The following is a 16886-nucleotide window of genomic DNA, read 5'->3' as shown; positions in this document are numbered from 1 at the left end:
GATTACCCGAGTCAGCAACTCTAATTGGTTTTTTCAAACTGGAGGGTGGAGGCATAGTTGCCACGCTTGTTTGTTGACTATTGTCACTTGGACGTTTACATAACCTAAGTTGAACCCAAAAACATTCAAAAATTATTTTATGGAGAAAACAGTGGATGCTTTGGCTGAACGAGAAGTCTTTATCCGGGACTTGGTAGCAGCATATAAGCAGCAACCTGTATTATGGCAACAAAACCACCCCCAATATCGAAACAAGGCAGCGAGGGCAGAGGCCCATCAAACTTTAATTACAAAAACTCAAGAGTATTATCCAGACGCTGATGAAGACTTTGTTAAGTTGAGAATAGAGTCGATGCGATCGTGTTTTCGCAAAGAACGAAGAAAAGTCTTACAATCAAAAGAAGCATGTGAAAATCCAGAGGATGTTTATAAGCCTTCTTTGTGGTATTACGATTTATTTTTATTTACTGTGGGCGAAGAGGCGGAAGAAAAGGAATATGGGAAAAATGAAGAGGTTGTAGAAAATGGGAATTTGGTGGTAAGTAAAAGTTGAGGAACTAGAACTCCTTTGATCTTTTTTATTTAGAAAACGCCGTTTTGGACCCGCGAACAATCAGCCATTTTGATCAACTTTTACAAAAACTACCCTTGTCTCTACTCCACCACTGACCCTTCTTACCGAAACAAAAGGAATCGGAAAACCGCAGTAAAAAAAATCACCGAGAAGTTGATGGCCACTACTGGCAAATCCTTCCATGCGGAAGATGTGAGAAAAAAGATTTCACTTATAAGAGGCCAGTTTTTGCATGAATATAAAAAAATTAAAAGTGGCGAAAGTAAAGGAGAGGTCTATAAACCGACTCTCTGGTGCTTTGAAATGTTGAGCTTTTTAATGGACGAGTACGAGGATCCGAAGAAATCAGCTAGGAAAACAAATTTGGTAGAATCTACTCGGTGATGTGACTATTTTCACGCTTTTCATTTTCAGAAGCGGAAGTCACGGCTAAGAGAGAGTACGTCAGAGGAGTCGCAAGATGATATCGAAATAAAACGTGAATCTGAATGCTCTCTTTCTCCAGAGGTCTGCCATATGGATATTAGTCAATCGACTGAAGATGAAGACATTTTTGATACGATTTCCAGAAATTTAGGCCATCAACTTAGAGATATGACCAAGGAGCAGAGAACCATCGCTAATAAGATAATCCGCGACGTGATGTACCACGGTCAAATGGAACAATTAACGCATAAATCACGACTGAGTTTAGATGGCCACTAACCGTTTATTTATAAAATTATTGCTCAAAAATCACAACTGCCGTAATTGGCTTCTAAGAATCTTCCCAGCTGCGTTCCTAGGAATTTTATCAATTATTATCACACCCCCAACTAATCTTTTGTACCCTGCAACTTTGGAAGCAACGAACTCCTTCACTTGATCTGTTTTTATAATCGCCCCGTTTTTCAAAACGATGAAAGCCTTCGGGGCTTCCCCTTGAACGGGGTGTGGGATTCCCACAACCGCCGCGTCTTCAATTAACGAGTGACTTTTCAAGATTTCCTCAATTTCTGCAGGAGCAACTTGGAAGCCCTTAACTTTGATGAGTTCTTTGAGTCGATCGGTTATAAAAAAATGCTCGTGTTCATCATAGTAGCAAATATCTCCAGTTTTCAACCAATTGTTTTCCAACATCGCATCAGTCACGTTGTTGTGGTAACCTTTCATTACTTGGGGCCCACGTACTACCAACTCTCCTGACTCATTCGCCCCCAAACCTCCGTGATTGTCGGTGTCAGTCGGTATGACTTTGGCTTCGGTATTGGGGATGAGGAAACCGCTCCCTCCAATTTTCATCCCATTTGGGAGTTTTGCGGTTTGCATGAGCGTTAAAGGGGACGTTTCAGTCATTCCATACATTTGGAGGAGATCGATAGTTTCTTGACTTTTCAAGGCGAATTTTTCCACTGCGAAAGCTCCTAGAGGAGCAGCAGCAGAAATTATCGTTCGAATGGATCTGAGATCCTCGAATTTGATTTTTGGATTGTTTAGAATGATTATAACTAAAATTAAGAATGAGGGGTGCCAACTTTGTTCGCATACTTACTGATTGGAGGCACTGCGAACAATAATGTGGGGTGGTACTCCTGTAACAATTTTATAAACTGGGAACCGATGAAGTTTGGGATCATTATAAGTTTGCAACCTTGGGCGAAGAAGTTGAGGAAGATCCCCACCATCCCATAAATGTGAAAAAGAGGTAGAAATACGGGGACTACGTCTTGGAAATTGCCTAAAAATCAAACTAATTTTTCGAAACTATGACTATAATGGTACCTTCAGTCTTTAAATTGACGATAAAGTCGGGCGAGGACATTTGGTACAGATTTGAGACTACATTCCTGTGACTAAGTTTGACTCCTTTGGATAAACCAGTGGTACCACTAGAATATGGCAACAAAACAACATCATCAGGATTTGATCTTGGTATCGATTCGTCGCAACAAATATCGCAGAGCTCGTGTAATTTTGTAGAATCTTTCGGCAAAGATTCCGCCTAATAAACAACTCGTTAACTTCGATAAACAGAAAAGGTTTAGTTTTACATGGTTGGTATCGGTAACAATCATTGGTATACTTGTCTTCAATGTTTTAGTAGCAGTAGTGACAACAGATAAAATGTCCCTAACAGTGAAGATTAGTTTCGCCCCCGAATCTTTAAGTTGAACAGCCATTTCCTCTAAAAAACAACATCATTGCTTATCCTGGATAACAAATCGTACCTGCAGTATAAAAAGGATTGACTGTGGTAACCACAAGTTCTGCCTGGATGCTGCCTAAAAAAGCTATCGGAAAATCGACAACATTTGGAAGTATCACAGCTACGACATCTCCTTTATTTAAACCAAATCTGTGGCGGAGAACTCCCGCCAAAGATCGACTTTTGAAATAAACTTCTTCAAAAGTGTATGATTTTCCTGTTTCAAAACATATCTATGAGGGATTTACATCTGTTTTAAACTAAACACTCACCACTGCAGTTTTGGAATGCCATTTATTCAAATTTTGCCATACATATTCATGGATAGATTGATTGGGGATGACGATTTTTGGTGATTTTGATTTTATTAAGTTAATATCCGTGCATTTCGATCGATTTATTATTGTTAACAGAGGGGTATAAAACTTATGGAATTTCAGAACTACTCGATGGATGTACATGACACACGTTTAGAGTAAAAAAATTAAAATATATTTTTTTTATTTTGTTTTACATTATTGCTTGATTTCTTTGAAATTAAAGTTACGGTTACTGCAAAGACCAGTTGCATATTCACATAACCTCACTGCTGTTGCGGTTACGCAACAACAACAAAACATTGCCAGGATACCGAAATCTCGTTACATAGAAAAATGAAAGTAGGAGCGCAAAAATTTAAATTTTTTGATGGAAATCTTACTTGAGTCGAAGTGTTACAGCAAAAGGAAAATCGATACTGCAATTGTGAAATTACCTTAGTTGAAACATTTAGCATTAGATGTCCTCTTCAAAGAATAGCTTTTCATGTTGCAGTGTTTCTCAAACAATATAGGAAAATTTACAGGGACCCAAAGTTTAAGAAAAAAATGGATCAGTTTGCCCCCACAAATGAGAATTCTTTTAATATTAAAAAAATCTTAATAAATGTTTACATTACACCAAGATGCCAAAGTCGTTGGCTAATTAATAAAATAGAAGAAAAAGTAGTCCTTTCCAACCAATAGAAGTAAGTTTGCCTACATGGGAAACAATTGGTCCAATAATTTATTTAATTACCAATTAATTATATGTAATAAAAACTAATTGTAGCCGTGGGTTTGCATACAGAAAAAGAAGAGCCAAAATAAAACAATAAAATGTGTTCCTTATTAATTTATTTTCTTTTCATTCCTTGGAACTAAAACCCAATTATTTTGGGACAAGAAAATATGACGCGATTTTGTGTTTGTAGACCCAAATTATTACATAAACAAATTATTGCAATGTAAACATTTGAAACTTTGTTGATTTTTAGTAAGAATTATACGACCAACATTACACAGCAATTCAAGGAACTTTCCTATGATTGGTTATTTTCATTCGATTCAGTTCCCATCAACCAATGAGATTCGTCTAAAAATACCCCTGAGTAATTCATATTTCGCAACATTACATGTTGTTGGATATGCGGCTATTCTTAAATCCAATGACCAAGAGACAAATGGTCAATGCATTTCTTTATTAAAGCTTTGTTTTTGGGCGTGTGAAGTGGAACACCCCCGCTTCTCACTTGCATTCTACGCCAATGAAAATCTACCCTGCTCCCCCACCATTCAAAGAACATCTGCAACAAAAGCACAGCACACCAACACAACACAAAGTTTCTGACGTTTGACAGTTGTGCCGGTTGTGTTTGTGAAATTCGTAGTGTTCGTCTCTTTGATACTTTTTACTACTTAAAAACTATAAAAAAATGGATAACAAAGAATTAACGTTGGAGGAGGTGAAGGAGGCTCTGAAGGAGAGTCAATCTCATTCTGCTGTTGGAAGTCTTCGTCGAGAAATGGATTCCTTGGACGACTTCGAGCACCTGGGGCACGATATTTCGCCCCTGAGCCACGGCGCCGACTTGCTTTCCGGCTTGAAAACCGCCGCACGTGACGAGCTGGGGGTAATCAATAAAGGGGATGATAAACCCACTGCAGCCAACCCCACATTTCCTCACGAACTGTCATCATTCGACCCGCTCCAGTCCGATAGAAAAGATCGAAAAATGGACTCGAATTTATTAGAAATGGGTGACAACTTTCCCGATCGCAAAGAAGACGCTAAGTTGGACAAGTTCCTGCAAGACATCAGCCCCACGGCGCCACCCAAGCACGAGGAACCCCCAGAAATCAAAAATAAAGATGACAAGACTGCCACGCAGACGTTCATGGACTTTGAACGTGAAGTGAGTCATCCGAAGAAAGCTGATGACCTTTTGGAGAGGTATTCGGACAGCGAACCCGAGGAAGACTTCAAACCTTCCAAATACCAAGACTTCCCCAAAAAGGCTGAATTGCCTGAATCGGCCTCTACTGATTTCAAGAGTGAGACTTTTAAAGACTTGGAGGATATCGAACCGGAACTTCCCAAAAGGGATTATCCTGTTGAACCGGAAGTAGCCCCAGTTCCTCCAAAGGTGGAAAAAGTGGAAGAAGTGAAGGAAAAAACGCCCGAACCTGTGAAGAAGTTGCCTGACCCAGTCAGGAAGCTGCCGGAACCTGCAAAGGTCATCTGCAGGAAGCCGGAAGAGGATAAGAAAAAATCGGCTGTGATCGATGCAGAGGCGATTTTCTGCAGAATGGGACTAGGTAAGTCCTTGGGGGTTGAAATTAGGGTTTGCGACGAGGTGACATTCGCGGCGTGACGATGAATCATCAGCGCAAAAAAAGGTGCATGACGCATTTTACATTCATTTGGAATTTGTTTATAACAATTTCTGTGAATTTTTATTTTACTGACAACTTGTTTTGAGTTGAGGACGTCTTTATTGAATTTTTTAAGCTGACGCCCGTATTACAAAGGAGCACGAAAAGAAACCCCGACCCCTGCATGGAAATTTCTACTGTTCTACTATACAGTATCTCCATCCAAAATGTTTTAAACCTCTTGAAATATTTTTTTTTGTAAATATGGTAATGCGTTGACATCATAACTGTTATCATGTCAGCCGCATTTTTTTTTATTACTGTTTAATTTACACAAATTATCCCCATAATAAATTTATTAAGAGCTATATAAATATGATAATACATATTAAATTTATGGCCATGCGATTTGGCAGACGGTATAGTCTTTCATTTTCCTATTTTTTTGTCTCTTTAAATATTATTTCTAAATAACTGTAAATGGAAAAGTTGCTCTGCTTCACAAGATTTGTCCGAGGTGTTAAATGAATGTTTAATCAATTATGATGAAGAAGTTAATTAATTTAAAATGAAGGAATTAAGTAGAATTTAATATGCACTTTATGCAATTATGAATAATGATGTCGGAAATAATGGCACGTAAAGTACAACCTACAATATGCCTGAATAAACACCAATAAATGCAGCAAAATGCACTTTGCCAATGCGTTTTCATTCTTTCACCTCACAAATACCACACAGACCGTTATCATTATTAATTAATTTAGTCTTATGTTTATTTAATGATTGCAAATTATCCCATCTCCACAAATAAAGATAAAATTCATAAGCATCTGACGTATTGTATTTTAATACGTTTCTACAAATTTCGGGAGGCCATTGACTTCGTTTTTGTTGCTAAGTGCACCCATTTCTCATCAGAAAGCGAAATACGAACGAAATAAACATCCATAATTTTCCATCCAACAATGTAAACACCATTCCGAAATTATCCGCCCAAAAATAAAATATGATTGAATGAATACGAAGTTTTAAATAAGTTGGTACTCCTAGAAAGTCGTCGTCAACAAAAGTACTAACACATTTGAAATAACAAAGGCTTTCCTGCAAGTGCTAAAAAATGATGTCATTTTCCCTGGCTGTATTTAGCGCATTTATTACAATAACAAGATTATTGTACTAGTCATGTAACACGCATTTTTTCCTTGAGATGACGTCACGTGCAATCATGCAAATATTTATCGAACCGTGTTATATTTTACCCGGTTTCTAACAAGTGTGTACCGTTTTCATACAATAATTTTACTACTCCCGAAGCATCTGTGCCATCTCGCAATATACTACCGAGCTATAAATAAATTTTAGTACACCCCTGTCGTTATCGTTGAATATTGATTAAACTGAGATCCAGACGGGAAATTTTCTTTTGCTGTAAATCGAACCGTTTCGAAAAACTTGTAATTGAAGGATGAATTTGAATGAAAGATGAGCAGTTATTGGAGCATGGACGACAGGTCCGGTGGTCTGTGGAGTGTGTCCAATTTGAAAAATGTTTTGGAAGTAGGCAACCAATTATACTCGCGAATTGGGCCAAGTTTGGATAAAAAAGAATTAGAGTAGGCCACAACTAACGGTGGCTAAATTCGATGTTATTATTGTCATTCTCATTAGTCTACTTTGATGTTTAATAATAATTATTATTTTACTGAGTTATGGGTTTGATAAAGTAAGATTAGTTTTAATTTTTACATGTCTTTTGTTTATGAGCTAATGACAAGCAATGGCGGCTTTAGTCATACTTGTGATAAAACTTTTCAATGCTAATTGCTTGAACGTCGGACTCTATCAATGATTAATAGCTGCTACAATTAAATTATTGTTTGATATTTTTGAACACCGATGGTCATTATCAGATTTTTTTCTCTCGGTAATCTAAACTGCGAGTTTTAGTTCACTTCGACTAAATTATTAAATTCTCATTTGCTTGATTACCCGTGTAGGCACGCCTCAAAATGAATAAACAAACAAGGGTGCATTTTTTTTTCATCGTGGCAGCACTATCAGTGGAAACTAAAATTTCCGCGACATCGCCAGTAAATGGAGACACGATGTTTAAGTTATTGAACAGTTTTCGTCGCTTTGTAACGATTTTTTGTAAAGAAGATTGAGAAGTATGGCTTCCAGCTGTAAAATTCTTTTATAAAACACGTTGAGTAAGTTTTAAGTGTAATAAATCATACAACTTCTGAAGAGCGAAACTTTCAGATCTTTTGATTCTTTTGTTGTTGATAAATCAAAGTCGATGGGAAAAACAAAGCTTTAATTCTTGTTGCTAGGTATAAATGTCGATGGGTGCGTTGTTATTGATTTTTAAATTATTGAATAAATGAACGGGCACAACTTTAACGAATTCAATACGATATTTTATTCGACCGTAGTTGCGACATCAAATTTAATTAACGAATTTCATCAATCACTGAAAAACAAGTCTTACATGTTACGGCCTAAATGAATTTTTGTGTTTTCTGCTTTTCATTCATTAAATCAAATTTTATTTGCGTCAAGTGAGCTTTATTATTGTGACGTGTTGGTATGTACCACCCGAATACATGTTAAATTGTCAAGGCAATGCTATCAACACAATTCAAATTTCATACTTTTCAGTTTCTTAACGGAGTTTGCTACAATTTTCTAAAGCCGAGACAAAATTATGTCGATAAGGAAACAAAACAGAGGCGCAGTTTTTGTTGGTTCCCCCAGAAATGCGGGCTCATTTTTCTCAATTACAGTCCCTATATATTAATTTCGCATGGATGGGCATGTGTCGTTTTACAGCTTCTGACAAGACTGCTATTGTGTGGTTTATCTCCAGATAATGAGAACCTAGGGACAAAAGTTGGGGTTTTACGCGTTTATTTATATTTACGCCTTCTAAAGAGTTGGAGAGGCAGTATTCACAATTAATTGAAATGTATCGGAGACGCTTTAATCCTCCACTTTGATCTGTATTTATCTGGTAATCTGGTCTCTCAAAGTGCGAAGTCAGTAATATTGTTACCTTAGTTTAGAAGTAGTTAGTTGTACATTTAGTTTGACTTAATTAAACGAGTCATTTTCTTGATTGCTCGAGCATCTACGCAGTTGCATGCGCTCCAATTTTGGACCTTTCGCACTAAAAGCGTTATCTTATCTCCGACCAATATTTGATGGCTTTTTTACACTTAATCGTAGAACACCTCAAGGTCCCCGATTTTCGAATAAATCTGAGCAATCCGCTCGTATTCATATCTCTGTCATGTGATTTAAAATTACTGGGTACTCCTCTAATCTAATCCCATCGCGCCTCCATTCTAATGCATCTTGATTGCTTCAATTGTCCCAAGGACATGTGAATGATGGCCCCCCTTCCAGGTAGCATCGCTCTGCATATTCGACTAGGTCAACATGTCCTTCGTCCTGGGGCAGAGTCCCCGGCCCCCTTCAGTCCGGTCGATAACGGCAACGCTTGCCCAGTTAATCGTCGTCAGTCGTGTAGAGCACTTGCGTTGTTTTGTCGGAGTGAGAGAAAAGACCTACCTGCTTCTGGAAAATAACAGCAGTGTGTAAATAATCGTCGGAGTGCCGTTTTTGTTGTTAGATTTTTCGGGATACGGAGACCGCGATGGCGGAAGATATAAAGAATGTAGCGAATAACGTCGTTGACGATGTGTTGAACGGGGTTTCGAGCAAGATGAGCAAGGGTGGTGCCTGCGACAAGTGGAGTCAGAGGTCACTTCTGTGTGTTTTGTTTACTCCAAGTATGTGAAGGTGCCCTTTATGGCGATAGTTCTTTGTATTTGCAAGCTTTGGTTACGTAACTGTGGGGGCGGTTTTCCCTTTTCTATAATAGCATTCGAGACTTGTTATCAAAGCGTTAATTTAGCTTAATGTAAATGTATGGTCGTCGGTAATTGTACGGTACCAGAAAAACTTCTATTGTTACGCTAACCTTGCAGTGTCTGAACAAAGTTCCACTATTGTCCAACAAATAATAGGGAATTTTATAAAATTGTGCTTTTTGGACTTGCCAAACCACAACTTTTCTTACTCCCTTAAAAAAAAATTGGTGGGGGTTGATTCCGCTGGATGGCGTACCTGACAGGTGTAATCTATTTTTATTCACTCAGTTCTGATTTCGGTCTTATCACGTTGTAGTTTCAAGAGTTCATTCAAGTCCAGGGGCAAAGGTCTCTGGTTAAATTGACATAGGCGGAGCAGATTAAGACGATTGTTTGACTCAATAGCTGGAAATTGAATATTCTAGTAAAAAGTCATTTAATTTTTTGATAACACTTTGTGATTAAGGTTGACGTTTTTTTGTTATCGTGTGCTTTATGTAGGAGCTGAGCTGTACTTGTAATGCAATAGACTTCATTGGCAAAATATAAACAAGTTAGCATAAAAGACGAATAACCTTTGCTGGTGTATCTTTTTTACGCGCTTGCAAAGTGGGTTATTGATTTTACTTGATAGCAGCGCTTTTGTTCAATTTTTGAGCTAATTGTATGTCACAGGACCAAAACACCGACATGGAACCGTTAATGGATGTGTTTAGTGGTCAAACGTGGTCATTCATCTTCTCTTCCGACACGCTTCAATTTGCTATTAATAATGAACACTGTTATTAATTTTCCACGATGAGTTTTCACACTGAATGCTTTTAGGAGACTTTAATAAATGACTATAATTTCTTTGATGTTGATGAAATGAGTAATGAAATAACTAAAAGTAAATCAAAATACAAATTTCTTCCAATTTTTAGTACAGTAGTATAAAACTTGGACAGTTAAAAAACTCTGTGTTCTTAATGACTGTATTATAAGGTCGGAATTACCTAGAAAACTGAGCTAATTCGGTAGCGTTAAATTGACAGCTTGAAAAAATTGTGATTATAATAAGCATCACATTTTATATAATTTTTCTCTTTAGTAGAACAATGTAACTGCGTTGATTTTCACCAGCACATAATTTTTTGGTCGTGTGGGTAATAATCACGGAATTTCTTCTTATGTTATTTCTTTAATTCTATTTTAAACTTTGTCAGCTACAAGCTTTTTCACAACGCTCAGTTAAAGACGCAATAGAAGCTCTACGAAGAATTTCCAACTATTGTTTCCACATAACCCCTGTGCCCTTCTTTCTCGCTCTTATCTGCTTACACTGATGTGAATAACCGCTACTTAAACATTATTTTTAGTGCTTATAAAAACCAGTTGGAAATCACGCAAGTAAATAATTTCAGTATGTGTCACATGTGTAAAAATGTGGAGGAATGCGTGACAGATGATTGAATGTTGAAACTAAAAAGGCACAACTAGATCGCATGTACAATGCTTTAACTCTACTAACTCAATTTTTTTCTTTGCAGACACTTGGTTCAATCCAGAAAGACTGAATCCCAAAGGTAAAGTCACGTTTATTTTTCCAAAGTCATGACAAACTAACAGTCTTGAATATAAATACAGAATACAGATGTTGTTTTGTGGGCTATTACGCGGATCGTAAACGTACTTTTCCAGTTTCGGTGGATTTAGCGTATAGTTGGTTGCCTGCACTCCAGGCGTTCGATAAATATTCGATCCGACCACCCTCAACAAGCTTTCTTCACGCTCGTACGTGAATCACGTGTCCATCCACAAGGACCTGATCGATTTTATCCGGACGCGTGCATTAAGCGCAGTCGCACCGTCTTGTCTCAGTGCGTTTTATTTATTTACAGCCCTTGCGTCCCAGGGTGGTTTGGTGCGTTCGCGATATCCACGAATCGTTTTTCGCTAGCTGGTTCAAATTTAGCAGCACTTCGGGCACGCTGCCAGGCGACTCCGTGTGTCGGCCGGGATTCCTCGTATTATTCGCGTTCCGACTTGGTGACCTCTCCTCCATAGGCTGCATGCTCCTTCTTTCGCCATGAGCGTCTTCGATGTGTTGCGTCGTGATGAGCGTAAGTTGCGCTTTCATTAGAGGGTTTTTACGCTGTGTGTGTGACGAGGGGAAAAATCGAACGGTTCATTGGCGACTGGACCGTGACTGATTTTTTCGAATTTTCCAAAGAAATTTTTTAGTGTTGTGCAACTGACAATTGGACCGAGACGACAGTACGTGAGAAAATTGTTGTTGTCAATTTGGCGCTTTTTGGGTAACAGCTCGACACGAATTTGGAAATTTTTCGTAGCTAATTTTAGAAATATGGGCTAACTTACAAAACTAACTTATTTATTATCTTTTGTAGTTTAGGGATACTAATTCTGGCATGACTGCTTTACGCTGTTCATTAACAATTAATGTGTCGTACACGTTACTAATAAAGAAAATCGATGCCATCGGCTGCTATTTATATTGAAACGGACAATAAGCGGTATTTATTGGCGCCGTTTGCATTCGTCCTGACAGGAGGACTATTGTCTCCTGAAGACAAGGATAAATTTTTGGCAAGCATCCGTTGAAGAAGCAAACCGATTTTACTATTATAATTGCACTTTTAGTAGTCATAAGTCAAACGTTGGACCATTTTTTTACTAAAAACCTTTTTAATTTTTATGGAGCGTCTTCAAAGTCAAAAATAGCTGAAGTGGACTCAAGTGTTTAAAGGGTGATCAAAGCGGTTTTATTGTCTCCAGAGCGCTGACGACAAAATTTTGTCATACCCTTGACCTATTAATTTTAGACGTGAGCTTCGTGTCGAATGGTCATAAAAATCATTTGTTTAGAATGTTAATTATTTATTTATATTACAGCTCTAAAAATACCATTAGAGCATTTTTAGTTAAAAAAAAATGCCGAGCCGGAACCAAATGAATCGCTAACAATGCACTTGTTGGAGATATTTTCAAAAATACTCAGTGCTCAGCAAATTTAGCTCATTTAAACTGTGTTGAAACTTTGCCCCTTGTGGTACTATCACTTCATTTAATTAATGCTCGGTTAGCAGGAATTACTGAACATGCATTTATCAGATAAATTAAAGGTCCGTGTCCACGAATTAGTGAATAAATCTCCAGTTAGAATCCAATTGGATTTAAAACGGCGCTCCGGCTACCGTGCACACCAGCCTTAACCTTCTCGTTAAGTCGGTGCTACACCAGATGTACCTATCGACTTTTTTACGTAACTGAAAGCCACTTCCGTTTGGCTGAAACGAACTAATTAACAGAAAATTTACTATTTATCGAGTATTGAAACGTCGCGGTTACCATAAGTAATTATACAATAGACTGAAAAGCAATAAAACACCAACAAATGATTAGATTAGATAATATTTGAAACACTGTCCAACTGCCTCGTTTTTCCCGAAATCGTAAAAATTGACACGCCGACGTGTCTCCCTTCTTTCTCCAACGCCTTTCCACCTCGCGCGTTGGAAGAGAACGGATAATACTTGCATAATCCAAAGTCAGGGTACGACCGAAGTACCGCTCTGCCTTTTCTTTCTTTCACCTCGTGAACGCGAAGCGTTAGGTGCTGCGGTTGTTTTTAGGGTATTTAGTAGTGGTTTTTTTTACAAATAACAGAACAATGGTTCGGAAACAGTACGGCAGGAACCAACAGTACTCAGAACCTCTGCCCGAGCGAGGACCTGGTAAGAAACGATGAGAGTTTGTCGCATATGGTAGAGTTGGGTTATGCCAGTCGTGTCTTTGTTTCGACGAGGTTGTCTAGGTTTAGGACGCGAGGTAGAGACGTAGATGACGATAGGTCTATGGAGATGAGGGTATTGACTTATTGCAGTGCGGATGGTGCGGGACGCGGCGGCCACGTGTATAGGTGGATTTGCGTTGTTGGAAGGTTTGTTATTGTGAAAGTTTTCGGATCGTACACTCAAAATTCGTTTAACTTTTCGCACAGTTTAGATTTTCGGGTGAGATCTTGCAAATTGTAAACGTGGCGGTTCTAATTAATTATGCAAACATTTAACCATCGCCAAATTAGTTCCTAATATTAGTGAAGAGACGCAACAGTAAATATGGAAATCGCCTTTTCCATTTATTAAATTGGCACGTTGTAAAAGTGCAATTTCTTTTATCTGTCTTGCAGAAATTTCGTATTCTGGGATCGATATGTAGCGTATCTGTAATACTTTGATAATGTAAGCCCTAGTCATCACCTATTGTGCATCCACCTGTAGAGATTCAGGACCAAAGGAAAGCAATCTTCCCTTGATGGATCCTTTCTTAATGCATGATGATTAGGGTCGAGACTAATTTCCTCAGGAGTTAGTCGGGGAGTAAGATCAAAGTTCATGGAAATACGTATAATTAGATAATTTTTATTTCGAATTTAGTTGTTGATCCTGCAAAAATTCATTTCGGGAGAATTATCCTTTTGAAAACCAGCGGTCTAAATTTGCATTTCTTCAAATCGAGCTTGTGCAGGTGGTCCAAACCTAAAAGAAAATTTTGAATATTTGGGTATTGCATATCACTAGGGACTTACCTTTTAAATAAAAAAATCTTACAGATCTGTTAACCTTACTGGAAAAAGTGGAATTCAGCTTTAAACACCTAAATCTACTTAGAAGTGAATCTCCTGTAAACAGAATGTACTATAATTAACATCTTCGACTCGTAAAATGTACATTTCGATCTTAAAGCCTATTAAAAGTGTTGGAATGTTAGATTTTCTCCATTCTAATCTTATCAAAGTTTTGTACTTTTTACATAGGGCAATTTTAAGATTAGTCGCTATTTATTGACTCGAAAGTGTCTAGACGGCTTTGTCTTTTTTGCTTGTTGGTATCTCCTACTTTTCTGAACCTGTCAAACTGTCAGAGACGTTTTGAGGTGACAAGCAGTCCACCAACACAACTCAAATTTTAAAGCCTGTTGTTTTTATTCAGTTCAGTGCTTTTTACGTTTTAATCCCAACAGTAAACATAAAATTTAAGTCTCTCTAAAAGCTATTAGCGCTAAAAACAAAGCAAAATATTTGTTTTAAAATTGTTAAAATCAATTTTTAGTTTACACATTTGAAATATTTATTTATCTGGAGGCACTTTGTTTTTTTACCTTGAATGATTTGCCTTATTATTATCCAAGGTTTTCGCGTCAAAAGTGCAGTATAAAATTTCGCCGTTTTTCATTGCGGATATGCAACACGTAGGTAGTTCTAATTTTTAGCCGTAATAAATTTGAAATCCTGGCGTAAATCTGACATCATCGCGTTCTATCTCAGGATGTGGTTTCGTTTTTAATTATCTTCGGAGTGTCGTTCCCCAGAGTATCTATCTTAATGTCAAAACCAATTTTCATTCTTTAATATTAAGAATGTTCGGTCCTTTTATTGGACGGCAAATAATAAATAAAAAAATAACTCGGGAAATTACGTCATTATTGGAGTTTTTCCAAAGACCAATAAACCAATTATGTGACATTCTCTTTCGAAAAAATGCGGAGATTCAATAAAAATAAAATTGTGGGAAAAACGACTGGGAATGATTCGATTTAATATGTATGGGTTAGCGGATGCGTTTAAATTTAGCAGATTTAAAAATAGGGTTTTTGCCTATGCAGCAAGGACGAGACGTCGGGGTTTGAACTGATTGAAAAGATTAAAAGGTGGATGATCTCGAAAGGCGACGTAATGCGCTTTGCGTTTTTTTTTTCTAAACGACCTCGGATTACTCGCGGCGTAATTAATCCGGTAATACGACCACGGCGGCTTTATTTTTCGGTTTTTTTCATCGTCTGTTGCTTCAATTGTATTTATTTAGCGCTCTGGTTCTTTGCATTGAAATTCAATGCCCGGAAATCTAATCCAGAGCTTATTTTTCCCGCTGACCTTCCTGTAATGTACCTGTCGTGAGTCATCTTTCGAGATGTGACGCGTTAATCAAACAGAAAACCGAACGTGCCATTATTGTCGAGTATTTTTGTCTTGTTACGCAACGTTGACAGTGAGCCGTCCGCAGGTGACTCGGTCAATAGAAGTAACTCGTTCCGTTGGTATTTTTCATGCAAAAACTTTTTTTCTTGTAGTGGAGAGCCTGATCTACTGGCGAGACCCCAAGAAGTCGGGCCCCGTCTTCGGAGGAGTCCTCGTTGTCCTTCTGGCCCTCACCTACTTTTCTCTCATCAGCGTGGTAGCATACTTGTCGCTGTTGGGCCTTACAGGAACAATTTCCTTCCGAATTTACAAAAACATAGTTCAAGCAGTGCAAAAAACCGGCGATGGACATCCATTCAAGTGAGTACGAAACTATGTACCACGTTTAACATTCACTTCACGACTATTTCAGAGACCTTCTCGAGTTGGACGTGTCTCTCCCCCAAGAAAAAGTTAAAGAAGTTTCGGAAGTCGCCGTGGCCCATGTTAACGCGGCTGTTGTAGAGTTGCGAAGACTTTTCCTCGTCGAGGATTTGGTGGATTCAATCAAATTCGGCGTGCTTTTGTGGACGCTCACCTATTTGGGGTCTTGGTTCAACGGAATGACTCTCATCATCATAGGTAAGAGTTGGATGTGGGGATGGTGAAGTTTAACTCTGTTTTGTAGCTTGGGTGGCCCTCTTTACTCTACCAAAAGTGTATGAAGCCAACAAAACGCAAATTGACGCCAATTTGGAGATCGTGAGGACTAAATTGGCCGAAATCACGTCAAAGTAAGTAGAGTTTCGTGGTTTAATTGTTTTAAGTGGTTTTTGGCGCAGGGTTAAGGCGGCCATTCCAATTGGCAAGAAAGCGGTAGAAGAGAAGAAGGAGCAGTAATTGATTCGCTGAAAAATAGAAGGGAGATTATGATGTCACACGTGTGTCATAATTTATTCAAATTTTAGCTATTTATTCCTTAAATTCCATCCTGAAATTATAAATTCAGCCAAAATATACTTTTTGTATATACACCCTGTTTATTTATTGTTGTATTGTAATACATAAATTTTATCAATGCAACTCAATTTTTCTTTATGTATTACAAACGATTCTTATTTAAGCGTAAGGAATATTAAACCGTTTTATGATTTCTTTTCGTTTTATTTCGTTCGTGTGGATTTTGAAGAAGCGTTTTATGGCTATTAATCTAGAAGATAAGATTTTCATAGATTAAAAAATTCGAAATAATATCCTACACGTGTATAAATTTTACAACATATATAATTTTTTACTTATTACAAATGAAACATAATTTTAGTGATTGTGTTGTCTTTATGTGATGCTGTAGTAAGAGTGAGCACGCAATTTCTATTTGCCAATAATATTATAAGCAAAAACTATAAATTATCGACTGTTACATGAAAATCAGTCATAGACTGATGGTGTATATTTCGTTTATATTTTAACACTTAATCATAATGTTTAATGTAGAAGTTTATTTGTTTCTTCGACGTCGAAGAAACGTGAGTAAAACCGTACTAATGTTCGATGTCAATGTTACGTGTAACTTTACACTCATTGAATGAAATGTTTATCATAAAAATAAAAATTGTAT

General features: G+C 37.6%; 3 protein-coding genes across 5 annotated transcripts; 2 read left to right on the top strand and 1 right to left on the bottom strand.

Moving 5' to 3' along the window:
* Positions 1 to 53: 53 nt before the first annotated feature.
* On the top strand, positions 54 to 1315 carry LOC148170228 (uncharacterized). Its single transcript, XM_088044354.1, has 3 exons — positions 54 to 538; positions 587 to 940; positions 989 to 1315. The coding sequence occupies exons 1-3, from the start codon at positions 140 to 142 to the stop codon at positions 1277 to 1279; spliced, it is 1044 nt and encodes a 347-aa protein (XP_087900480.1). The 5' UTR covers positions 54 to 139; the 3' UTR covers positions 1280 to 1315.
* Positions 1264 to 3447, bottom strand: LOC148170227 (uncharacterized). 2 transcript variants are annotated; one of them, XM_088044336.1, is made up of 6 exons: positions 3032 to 3447; positions 2782 to 2992; positions 2605 to 2738; positions 2336 to 2555; positions 2106 to 2291; positions 1264 to 2061 (listed from the first exon to the last, which is right to left on the bottom strand). In XM_088044336.1, the coding sequence occupies exons 1-6, from the start codon at positions 3218 to 3220 to the stop codon at positions 1310 to 1312; spliced, it is 1692 nt and encodes a 563-aa protein (XP_087900462.1). In that variant the 5' UTR covers positions 3221 to 3447; the 3' UTR covers positions 1264 to 1309. The 2 variants fall into 2 exon arrangements, with proteins under 2 accessions (XP_087900462.1, XP_087900463.1); XM_088044337.1 differs by having other exon boundaries at positions 2782 to 2976; positions 3032 to 3148.
* A 910-nt stretch (positions 3448 to 4357) lies between these two features.
* Positions 4358 to 16421, top strand: LOC148170226 (uncharacterized). Of its 2 annotated transcripts, XM_088044343.1 has the most exons (6): positions 4358 to 5374; positions 10839 to 10874; positions 15442 to 15649; positions 15702 to 15910; positions 15957 to 16062; positions 16111 to 16421. In XM_088044343.1, exons 1-6 carry the CDS (start codon positions 4492 to 4494, stop codon positions 16166 to 16168), a joined length of 1500 nt encoding a protein of 499 aa, XP_087900469.1. In that variant the 5' UTR covers positions 4358 to 4491; the 3' UTR covers positions 16169 to 16421. The 2 variants fall into 2 exon arrangements, with proteins under 2 accessions (XP_087900469.1, XP_087900470.1); XM_088044344.1 differs by lacking the exon at positions 10839 to 10874.
* The last annotated feature ends 465 nt before the right edge of the window (positions 16422 to 16886 follow it).

The sequence above is a fragment of the Gnatocerus cornutus genome, chromosome 8, assembly GCF_029298725.1.
Source record: "Gnatocerus cornutus isolate USDA-ARS CGAHR chromosome 8, icGnaCorn1.1, whole genome shotgun sequence".
NCBI lineage: Eukaryota > Metazoa > Arthropoda > Insecta > Coleoptera > Tenebrionidae > Gnatocerus > Gnatocerus cornutus.
This window is presented reverse-complemented; position numbering and strand designations above follow the sequence as displayed.

What these genes read in the sequence shown, in the direction of transcription:
- LOC148170228 (XM_088044354.1), top strand. Translation starts at nt 140, where the DNA reads ATGGAGAAAACAGTGGATGCTTTGGCTGAACGAGAAGTCTTTATCCGG. An exon ending in TAGAAAATGGGAATTTGGTG is followed by an intron (nt 539 to 586) that starts GTAAGTAAAAGT and finishes TTTTTTATTTAG; the next exon opens with AAAACGCCGTTTTGGACCCG. An exon ending in CAGCTAGGAAAACAAATTTG is followed by an intron (nt 941 to 988) that starts GTAGAATCTACT and finishes TTTCATTTTCAG; the next exon opens with AAGCGGAAGTCACGGCTAAG.
- LOC148170227 (XM_088044336.1), bottom strand. Translation starts at nt 3,220, where the DNA reads ATGTACATCCATCGAGTAGTTCTGAAATTCCATAAGTTTTATACCCCT. An exon ending in CAATCCTTTTTATACTGCAG is followed by an intron (nt 2,739 to 2,781) that starts GTACGATTTGTT and finishes GTTGTTTTTTAG; the next exon opens with AGGAAATGGCTGTTCAACTT. An exon ending in GTTCGCAGTGCCTCCAATCA is followed by an intron (nt 2,062 to 2,105) that starts GTAAGTATGCGA and finishes TCTTAATTTTAG; the next exon opens with TTATAATCATTCTAAACAAT.
- LOC148170226 (XM_088044343.1), top strand. Translation starts at nt 4,492, where the DNA reads ATGGATAACAAAGAATTAACGTTGGAGGAGGTGAAGGAGGCTCTGAAG. An exon ending in TTTCTGCAGAATGGGACTAG is followed by an intron (nt 5,375 to 10,838) that starts GTAAGTCCTTGG and finishes TTTTCTTTGCAG; the next exon opens with ACACTTGGTTCAATCCAGAA. An exon ending in AATGACTCTCATCATCATAG is followed by an intron (nt 15,911 to 15,956) that starts GTAAGAGTTGGA and finishes TCTGTTTTGTAG; the next exon opens with CTTGGGTGGCCCTCTTTACT.